The sequence below is a fragment of the Apodemus sylvaticus genome, chromosome X (genome assembly GCF_947179515.1).
Source record: "Apodemus sylvaticus chromosome X, mApoSyl1.1, whole genome shotgun sequence".
Classification (NCBI taxonomy): Eukaryota; Metazoa; Chordata; class Mammalia; order Rodentia; family Muridae; genus Apodemus; species Apodemus sylvaticus.
Genome location: NC_067495.1, coordinates 91,928,973 through 91,940,159, shown reverse-complemented (window position 1 = coordinate 91,940,159; position 11,187 = coordinate 91,928,973). Strand labels below are relative to the sequence as shown.

Sequence of the window (11,187 nt, the reverse complement as noted above, 5' to 3'; positions counted from 1 at the left end):
GAGTGTATATAAATATTTCTTTGAGAGAGAGGGTGAGGAAGGCCAATTGGAACTGTGGGAATTGATGGGAAGTAGTATTACTGTCTGAGCTGCCTAGGTTAATCATAATAGAGACAGATGAAGTGATTGGGCCATGCCATGAATCCCATGTTCCCTGTGCAGAAGGGACATCTAGCAGCCCAGAGACTCAGAGTTAAGCTCAATGATGTGAATGCTCACTCTCACATGGGATCATCTCTATTTTTTACAAGGAGACTGACAAATATGCATTAGGGCACTAGGGCCCTGTCTCCTACATGGTATGACGAGAATTGACTTACAAAAACTTGTGTCTGAGTCCTTACATGTAAGAATAAAGCTGGCATTATTCTTTTATGCCATGAAAACTATCCCCTCAGTTAATATTTTATTGAAATCCAGGCTCCATCATATAACGCTGTAAACGCTCATGAAATACTTCAAGTGTTAAATAGTAGGCAATTATACCAAGCATAATGAAGTACAAGTGTAACTTGTCAACTTGTAGGACTGCATGTCACAGTTTAAGGGCCTGTAACTGGAAAGCTCTGTATCACTATTAGTTGAATTTCAAAATGTGTGCCTACTTATTATCTAGTGTAAGCATTACAAAAAGGAAGAAATCCATGAGACAGGAAACAAATTTTGTCCATTTCTCATTTTTAACACTTGCCGGGACATATGGGGAGGGGGAACTGGGAAAGGGGGAAATGTTTGGAATGTAAACAAAGAATTTAGAAAAGAAAAAAAAAAGAAAAAAAAGTTCACAAAAAAGAGGTTCTTATGGACAGGAACCAAGTGTGACAATTCCTGGGGAGGTCTGGCCAGCAACTGACTAATGCAGAAGTGGACACTTAACGCCATCCATCAGAATGAACTCAGGGAACCTGGTGGGAGAGCTGTAAGAAGGACTGGAGGAGGAGAGGGGGCTTGCAACCCCATTGGAAGAACAACATAGGCTGGCCTGACCACCCAGTTCTCCCAGAGTCTAGACCACCAACCAAGGAGTGTATCTAAAGGGATCTTTGGCTTCAGAAGCATTTGTAGCAGAGGATGGCCTTGCCCCACAGCAGCAAGAAGGGAGGCCCTCGGTCCTGGGCATGTTTGATGTCCCAGAGTAGGGGGTTGCTGGAATGGTGGGGGAGGTGAGGGAGGGGAAGAGTGTGGGTGGGAGGGGGAGCACTCTTATACAAGCAAAGAGGAGGGAGGAAGGCAGATGTTGGATGGGGAAGTGGCAGAGGGGTAACCGGGAAGTGGGATTCCATGAGATGGGGGTGGGGTGTTGGTAGAGGGGTTAACAGGGAAGTGGGACATCATTTGAGATGTAAACAAATCAAAAGAGTAATAAAAATTTAGAAATAAATTAAAAAAACAGTTGCCTAGAATTGGAAATTTCTAATTGCCTCTCTGTGAAAGGTCCCATAGAACCGTCCAATAAGTAAGAGTGTGTGCTCTGTTGTTTGGTAGTGACTGCCAGTGTCTGAAGGCCCTCCTTCAAAACTGTAATGATGGAGCACCCTCCATCTTTCCTGAGAACAATGTTTCCACAGACAGGCTGACTCTCCTGATCTCCAGCATGGTCTAATTTTTTTATACCACTCTTTGTACAGCTCTTTCCAGAGTGTGGGGCACAAAGTCAGAAGGAAGAATAGGGAGAGCTAATCACTGCAAATAGCATGTACCCTTTGCATGCAGATTCATTCACAGTGTAATCCACTGAAGCAGTCCTTACCAATCTGTTTGGGGCCAGCCAGAGGTTAAAGTGGTAGAAGTTTAGAAACAAAGGCCCTGTTGGTCCTGGCACCTCTCTGGCTCTTGGCTTAGGCAGGAGAAAAACACTTCAGGACATAATGAGCAAAGTAATGAAATTCTTTATTAGGAAATAACAAACAACATCAAAGGGAAACAAAAACTGCCCTTGTGGTGGGGGGGGGGGTTGTGTTACTTGTTCTACATGTTAACTTTTGCCTTTTGGCCAGCCAGGCCTCTATTCCCAGGCATGGGAAAGGCCTTAGAAAGGGAAATAATGTGGATGAGGAGGAATATTATATCCACAGGATATCCTTAGTATCCTTTTATTTGAAGAATTCCTTTGGGATTTTGCCCTCATTCTGCAGGAAAAGAGATCAAATGTCAGAAGCGGCCTGGATTTGATCCCAATCTATGCTGAAAGCATAGAAGCATCCATTTACCCACTAGATTCTCAGAGCTCACCTGGAGGGCAAGGAAGGCCTCGCCTGCTTTTCCGTAGTCCCACTCATTATCTTCAAGGCACCTGGGGTGTCAGAAATAACATGATCAGCTGAATAGATACAGAAAGCACCTTTGACCAAATCCCACACTGCTTCCCGATAAATGCCCTAAACAGAGTAGGAATTAGGGGGCCATATATCAGCATAGAAAAAGCTTTAAACAATGACCTTATAGACAACATTATACTAAATAGTGAAAAACTCAAGGCACTAAGATCAGTGGGATAAGACAAGGGTGCCTACTCTTTCCATCTCTTTTCAACACAGTTCTTGAAGCCAAGAGTTGTAAGAGAAAGTGGTAAAGGGATGCAATTAGGGAAGGAAAAGGGAAAAGTGTCTCCTTATTGGTAGATGATATGATTCTATACTTAAGGGAACACACTAATGATTCAACCATGAAAATTCTTAGAATCAACAAATACTTTCAGCAAAGAAGATACCAAACCAGCACTCTTAGAAAATTCTCAGCCTCCCAGAATATCAATGACAAACAGACTGAGAAAGAAATTATGGGAATAATTCCATTAGCAACAGACTCAAAAATTACTTTGAATGTACCTAACCAAGGAATTGAAATACATGTAAAATTAAAACTTATGATCACTGTAGAAAAATAGTGGAAGAAACTAGAAGATGAAAAGACCCATACTTAGGAATCAGAGAAAAGAGTATTGTGAAATCTGTAGTCTACAAAACTATCTATCAATTCAATACAATTCCAATAAAATTTAACTCAATTCTTCATAGAAACAAGAAAAGCAATCCAAAATTTATATGAAAATACAAATGCCCCCATACAGCCAAAGCAATTCTGAGCAATAAGAATATTTCTGAACACATTACCACACTTGACTTTAAGTTATAGTACAAAAAGAAAACCAGTAATAAAAGCATTAGGGGAGTGGCACAAAGATAGACATGAAGATCATTAGAATAGATCAATAGAATATAATAGGATCATATTTAACTCCATGCAACTACAGACACCTGATGTTTGCCAATGGTAAACAATACAAGTGGAGAAAAGAAAGTTTTCTTCAACAAATGGCTAAAATACAGAAAAGTTGGATATACACAGGAGAATGAAACTATATTCTTCTTTATTCACTCTGCACAAAAAGCAATTCCAAATGGATGGTGCAGGAATACTGTTCAGCATGTTGATCTGAGTAGATATTGGTAGAAAGACTTTGTTCATCTGTTCTACTTCCCTGCTCCTCCTTACAGTTTTTTAGTACTTGGTTCCTCTTTATACTTCTATAAATGAAACTGTTTTCATAATGTAGTTTTGGTATATTTAATATTAATACACAGAAATGCAAATAATTATTGCATTAATAATCTTATATCCTGAAAACATTTTGAATTTGTGTTTTACTTCTAGTCATTTCTTAGTGTATTCCTTATGATTTTCCACATACAAGATACGCTACATGGATGTTGTGGTGTTTCAAAATCCTTTTAAAATATCAGTATAGATTAGAACATACATTCCTAAATTCACTTTGGAGAGGGGAAGTAAAATATCATAATTATTTTTCAAATTGACTGCAAAGTACCATTATTTGCTTGACCTCTCACCCCAACCATTTCTGTGCAAATCCCATACTCACTTCTGAGACCAGTCAAGTTTCATTCCAGATTGCTCAGAGAAAGACTTCACCATTTCCTGTTGTTCTTCAGAGAGTAAAGGCTTGGATGAAGTGTCAGGTGCAGGTGACGAGGCAAAGGCCTTTTGTATCTCTTTGGGACTGGCATTCCTCACAATCAGCTCATCATTCATGATGCAAATTCTGAAGGAAAAATGGATACTAAGACAAGTAAAGAAATGGATAAGACTGCATTATCAATGGCAATCCTACACTAACTGCCAATCACTAACCATTTTGTTTCCACATTTCATCTGTGCCTGGCTCCCAATATCCTTGTTTGGCTCTATCTACCCATCCCATACAAAGTTCAACCTTTTAAAGACCAACTTAATGAGAGTTTTGAATTTTACCTCCAATGTATTTACCCTGCACAGAAAAGGAAGACCCTGAATCAGAGATAAGTTCCATGTCTTGGCCAATGACACAACATGTAAATATCCTATCAAGAAAGAACCTAGTATCTTGATCCCAAAATCCACACTCTCAAAAACAAAGCTTAACTGTTGGATCTATCAGTTGGTCTTCTAGAATATTGAAAATACCCTAGAATTAGATTATCATATTGTCACACTGCTGGCTTTGGGCTTGTGTAGGAATTTCCAGAAGCAACACAACACAGACCTTGAATCGCTGCAAGGGATAGCAATGAAGATCCTTGTGAAGGCACGGATGCAGCCTTGACATTTTCCTTCCACTTCAAGGACAAGAAACAATAGTGTTTTCTTAGAATAGCTCCTCATTTACATACTCAAATAGTATTCTCAGTTCAGGGTTTTATGCTCAAGGGGTCAGAACCAGTCAGTTATTGGCAGGGAGTTGGGAGGGTATGGCATGAATGGGGAGGGCAATTCATTCCTATTTGATGTGTTCCTTACAACATTTTGAAGCCTGAGATAAATCACTTCTAGTGTTCGATTGGTCTTTTTCACATTTGTCACATAGATAAGTTGAATTAGTCACATTTTACAAATTAGAGAACTGAAGATGTCATGAAACTGGCCTAAAGCTACAGAATATGGAGCAGGGATGAGAAGCAACAAACCCTGTAGTCTGGGTCCCTTACCTGTGAGCAATTCAGTAAAAAGCCATGGACAAAGTCAGATTAGGATGGTTTGGGGGCAGTAGAACATGGAAGAGGACAGGAAGGAAAGGGACAGAATGAGAGAAACTGGACAACTGCTTAGAGGTGCCCATCTAGTGGAGGAAGCACAAGGGTATCTAGAAAGGGAAATCTACAGATACTCACCTTCCTTGAACAGTCCATTCACAGAAAAACAGAGCATCATTTCCTGAAAAGGAAGATGGTAAGCACCATAAGATCAGGATCCTACATGCTTTCAGATTTCTGGGTATGACCTACAGAAGAACTAGGCACTCACCGTGTGGAAACACAAGTCCACCCAGAAAGAGCAAAGATCATGCTGAGTTTTGGGTAACAAGCTAAGAGAGTTCACGATGTCATGTTTTGTGTGCTTCAGCAACTGCATGCGCATGTCTACAGAGGCATGAAGAAGCAAAGATCACAAGCATGGTACAACCTAGCCATTGACACCAATAACTGGCCCCTTCATGCCCTTATCCTGCCCAGTCCTCTCCCTCAAACTTACATGAATCTTGTTGCTTCTTTATATCTCTGTTATATTTAAAATACTCTTCCAAGTTGTTCCTTGGAGTAAAGAGGAAGAGAACACCATGTTCTATCCAATACAGGCACTTTCTAAGGGGAGGCACACTGCTCCAGAACAGAGCTTGAGCTGTGATACTCACAGGTCTGGGTCACTGACATTGAAAGGAACCGACAGGGAGAAACAGGCCTGGTCATGGTAAGCATCGAGAAGACGAAGTCGATCTCCATTGTCATAAAGCAAGTAGTATCTAGGTGGGGTAAGAAGCAGAAAATATAGAAGTTATCTCTGTAGTTTGAACTCTAAGAGACCTGAAATCAGCTATGGGCAAAATGCGATAAGGTAGTTCACCTTGGCTCAGCTTCCCCTACATTTCTTGTAGTTCTAGGGGTACTTACTCTTTCAGAAATTGCAGAACTAGATTTTTTATGACTTCAGATTCGTTACAGGTTTCCTGAAACAGAAAGTCATTTCAGACTATGTATCTAACAAAGTGTCTTTGGGAATACCACACGCCCTTCTTGGTTCTCTCTCACCTTGCATGGTTGGGAGGCTTCGATGTCCATTCCTGTTGGTACTATTAGTTCCTTGCCATCCTGAGTAAAGGAAGAGGAGGTTATCAGTGCATAGGTAAATAAATGGCACTGACTGACTAAGGGGATCCAGAGACCCAAGGAAAAAATAAAGGGTCAGAAGCAGGGTTTTAATTGCCCCTGGAAATTCCAGGGGTGAAATAGTGGGGCTGTTTGATGGGATTGTGGGAGTATGTGTGTGTGTGTGTGTGTGTGTGTGTGTGTTGTGTGTGGATATTTTTTTTGTAGGGAGAATATTGATGTGTTTTTCAGGAATCCACAGAATCTAAAATGGGTAATGGTCTGATGCAAACATGTAATGTACATGAAAACTGGTTTTAAGACAGGTTTAGGGTCTTTTGAGAGTGAAGACACTTGAAAACAGAAACTTACCAGACGCAACAACTTGGGAAATAGGTCCCGTATAGCACTGTCAAAAAAAAAAAAAAGGCAAAAAGATGTGATTTGCAGTTCAAGTTTGGCTAGCTTTTATTCCTTTGGGGGCTGTTGATTGCTCTCCTCCCTCTTCTTCCCCCTGAGTACATCCCACCCACACTGCAGTGACCACTTCTACAGGGACAGAAGAAGCTACATTGTGAACCTATGATCCATGGCTTCTTCCCTCTCTTGCCTGTATTCTAGGGAGTAAGGCACTGGGTAGAAAACCCAGGGTTCTGCCACCCTGTTAGGTATTCAGTGTTTTACAGGATGCTGGGACAGGGAGTGAGGGAAGTCAGGCTGAGGACTCAAGAAACAGGAAGGTGAGGTAGAGTTAAAGTAAGGTGAGGGAGATATGAAAGAGACTTAAGAAGGTAGAGGCAAAATAGAAGAGGAAACCATACTAAGAGAATGGGAGATGATCTGTCTGTCCTGGTGCTAGAGGTCAGGGGTTATGGTTAATAGAGGAGTAAAGGGCTCCTCTGCACCAACCATTATTCCCACCAGCCTCAAGATGGTCCTGGGATGCAAATCAAGGACTTTACAGTACTGGGCCAACTAAATGCAGGCTCATGTTTTTCCTATGCTTCCCCCTCAGTCTGGAATAATGAGCCTTCTTAGGGGCATTCCCCAGGAGAAGATAGGTGAGTGCCCAAGCTCAAAACAGGATAGAGAGCTTGTGGCCATTCCTTATGTTCATTTCACTCTGTCCCGAAGATCCCTGTGCACCTGTGCCTGCCTGAATGGGAGTCTTATCCTAGGAGTCAACTAGCTTTTCTTAGGCTGTATGGTAGGTAGGATAATGAAAAAGATAAGTAGGTAGGTAGATAGGTAGGTAAGGAAGGAAGGAAGGAAGAGAGAGAGAGAGAGAGAGAGAGAGAGAGAGAGAGAGAGAGAGAGAGAGAGAGACCTCTGGGGGCCTGTCTTTCCACCTTTCCAACCTCTTCTGCTCTCTGCTCCCTGGTGGCAGCCTATTTCTGGATTCTCAATCTAGGGAGTTCACATCTCCATTCAAGGAGGGCAGAGCTCCCAACAAAAGGCCAGAGGTAGTGATGGCCATGTCTGCACCACCCAGGGCCTCAGCCCTCAGCTTAGAGCAGGTCAGCCTTCAGGGCATCCTGGGTTAAACTAGGTGATAGTTCAGGAAAAAGAACAGAAGGCTCCTCTCAGGACAGGAGAGGAAGGATAATACCATTAGTATGAGGCATTGGAGGGTTCTGGAAGAATTCAGATGTTCTGACAAGTGAAAAACAGCCCAGACTGGGTGAAAGGGATAGGGGCAGGGTAAGAAGGAAAGTATGTTTGAGAGAATAGCTGAGCACATAGAGAAGGCAGGGCCTGTTTTCCTTCCAGAGGATCAGAGGTACATACTCTTGCAAAAGTACATAACAAGAGTAGCTCAAGCTATCAGTGGATAATTGTGCCTGTGATGGTTAGTTTTGATTTTGGAATTGACCTAAAGTAAAATCATCTGAGTAGGGAGTCTCTGTGAAAAACTGTCTAGACTAGATTGGCCTATGGCATGCCTTTGGGGGCATTTCTTAATTAGGTTTATGACCCACCAAGATCATAGGTGGCATCATTTCATTTGCTAGGCTTTGGACTGGGTGAATGAAATTGTGAGCAGAGCACCAGTATGCATCCATTAATCCACTGCTTTCTGCTCTTGACTGTGGATGTGATATGACCAGTTGCTTCAAGTTCCTACCACCTTGACTTCAAAGCAATGATGAACCGTAACCTGAACCTATGGGCCAAATAAGCTGTTTGTCTCTTAAGTAGCTTTTGGCAGTTTATTTTATCACAGCAATGAGAAAGAAAACTAAGACACTAGCAATGAAGGGGAAAAGGACTTGGCAGCCATTGTGTACTTTATATACTCAGAATGATCCGAGAAGCAGTTGCAGAAGGGGTTCCCTTCCAGCCACAGCTCTTCCAGCTTCAGTTCTTTCACCTTCTCCAACTCCGTGATGGACTTCAGCTGATAAAGACAGGAAAGAATTGCTAAAGCTGTCTCAAGGAAAGAAATCTTGGGTGGGGCCCAGTATCTGCAGCCTCCACCTTCTCTCAGGCTGTCTGCCTGTGTCTTACCATCACCCTGGTGTGTACCACTACCCATGATCAGCCCAACTCATAGTGCTCCCTTCTCCTTTCTCACCTTATTTCGGGAGAGGTTCAGAATCTTAACGTGAGGGGCCTTCTCAGTCATGTCAGACAGCCCATCCAGCTGGTACAATTTGTTGTTTTTCAAGTTCAAGGCTAACAGCTTTCAGGGAGGAAGAGTTCAAGATATGGTTACTATTCTGGTGCCTTGATGGCATTTTCCCTCTCATCCCATCCCTTCTAACCCTCTACTTAAAGAAATGTGCCAAATCTATGGCCTTACTTCAGGGATATTGCTTTGAATGATCTGTAGTGTGGCAACCATGCAGCTTCTTCGATTCAGCATCATGTCAATATCCTTGTCCACTAAGTCTTTAGAAAGTGGAACAAAAGGAAGTAGAAGGCTGTCAGGGGTCCATTTGAAACAGCACTGGTACAGATACCCTTCCCATGTTACCATCCCTGTTTTCCTCTTAGGAAGATCTATGTACCCTCACATGACCAAGAATTACTTTAGTCACCCATACCCTGGTCAAATCGAAACTTCTCAAGGTCCAAAGCTTTCTGGGAGGTGTCATACCGGTTCATCATAGATTTCTGTAGAGACAGAGGTAGACAGAATGGCTCAAAGGCTCTGGGGTTTGTAGTGTTCTGAATGTCAGGGAGTAAGAGGAAAAAGAGGTGGATCTGGGAAGTGGACACACAACATGTCTTGAGTCTGCATTACCTTTATATCCTCCATTTGTTCTGATGTAAACTTGTTTTGGACAGAATAGGGTACAACGGAAGGACTGACAAAGATAGATATCTGTGAGAAAGAGAGGAGGATAAATACTATGATCTCCAATTCCAAAGGTGATGCTCAACCCTTAGCAAGTTGCCACCCATTCCAGGACAAGGTATAAAGAATGCTGTTAGTACACACTTTTCTGCTTGCTTCATCACAAATCCTGTAGCTGATATCTTTCAATGCAGAGGCAGTTTTAGCATTCTGAACAAAAAACCGGGCCCGGTTCTTGTCATAGTGGAACTACAGGCAATGAAAGAGAAAAAACATGTCAGAAGCCAGCAGCCCGTTCTTGCTGAGCCAGGCCTCCCTCCTCTGTTCCCTTGTGTCTCCTGGGCTTCTCCAGCCTTCTTACATCAACAGGGATGAAGGGCACACTACAGAGGTTCTGGATTGAATTCATTAGCCACGTCTTCTCATATTTTCTTCCACTTGGAATCTACATTTACAAATAAAGAATAGGAGAGAGAGACACCATGGAATCAGGATGGCAAACATACTTAACTGCCAAGCAATCTTTCTTGAACTCTTTACCTAGTGTTCTACCTAGCTTTAAAGAACTTCTCAAGGGACTGTTGACATGGTTCTTGTTTTTGTGCTAAATACAGATCTTCTAGACCAGGAGTTCTCAACCTGGGGGCCGAACAATACTTTCACAGGGGAGGCATATCAGATATCCTTTCTCCATGCAATGCCATTTCTTCAGGTAACTGATTTATTGTGATCAATATAATCTTCCTTCTTTTAGGACCCATAATAGTCTAACTAATGCAAACCTTATTAGGATACTCACTGTGACCTTGTACCATTTTTCCTCAATTCCATCTTCAGCATCCAGATCCGTTTCATCCTGCTCGGGTTTTCTGTCATCCCACACAGTTAGAAAATATTGGTCCTCATAACTGTATCTTTCTCTCCTCCTTTTCAGTCCCATGGCATAAGGAGCACTAGGAAAGAGAGAGAAGCAAAGTGGCTATAAATGCTAAGAAATTAATTTATGAATTGTCCCTATAGTAACACCACGGTTAAAATTAGAGTGGCTTAACTAGTATTCAATCTCTATTACTCTTCATTTTTCCAGTGAATGAAGACCACAGAGAGTGAAAGAGGTGCGCAGTCCCAGGGATGCTACCTGTCAGTTGAGCTACTTGGACAATTACTATGTTACTTTGGAGTGCTCATGGACTCCCTGATTACTATTGTGTTTTTTATTGTTTCTCTTGAAATTTTGAATATGGAAGCACATACCCAGAATGATCAAGATGATTGTTCCTCCTGTCAAATTTATTCCAGATATAATTCACACCTCTCTTTCTTCCTTGAAAACCACGGCTATGATTCATTTTGTATTCTGAAATTAGGAACAATACAGGTTTGAAGATATATAGTGATGTTTAGCATTATAGGAACAATTTATTATCATCAACAAGATGAGTATGTTTTCCCTTTGATTAAAAAAGCTACACTACTTTCTACAATTCACCCACCTTCTTCCAATGTCAGGCTCTGCATTAAGTAAAAATACAGGAAATAGAGCTAATTATCATTTTTTTTTTCTTTTAGGAGTTATTTTTATCTGGGAAGGGCCCCTATACTCTCAATGTCTGGAATGCTAAAGCTGCAGTGTGTTGAGTTGAGACCATTAAAGACTGTGATTTATTCTACTTTTAGGCAAAACAGACACTATGGTAGGCAGAAGAAGATGACAATTGAGCATTATCTTACAGTGATAATTCACAT

At 41.6% G+C, this 11,187-nt stretch overlaps 1 protein-coding gene across 1 annotated transcript; it reads right to left on the bottom strand.

The window, feature by feature from the left end:
• Window positions 1-2,093: 2,093 nt before the first annotated feature.
• LOC127674586 (nuclear RNA export factor 2-like) lies at window positions 2,094-10,959 on the bottom strand. Its single transcript, XM_052170299.1, has 21 exons — window positions 10,935-10,959; window positions 10,696-10,798; window positions 10,241-10,394; window positions 9,803-9,886; window positions 9,586-9,690; window positions 9,388-9,468; window positions 9,188-9,257; window positions 8,944-9,032; window positions 8,716-8,823; window positions 8,429-8,538; window positions 6,513-6,549; window positions 6,084-6,143; window positions 5,946-6,001; window positions 5,690-5,797; window positions 5,530-5,588; window positions 5,302-5,417; window positions 5,169-5,211; window positions 4,544-4,616; window positions 3,884-4,063; window positions 2,233-2,293; window positions 2,094-2,129 (listed from the first exon to the last, which is right to left on the bottom strand). Exons 1-21 carry the CDS (start codon window positions 10,957-10,959, stop codon window positions 2,094-2,096), a joined length of 1,758 nt encoding a protein of 585 aa, XP_052026259.1.
• Window positions 10,960-11,187: the final 228 nt, after the last annotated feature.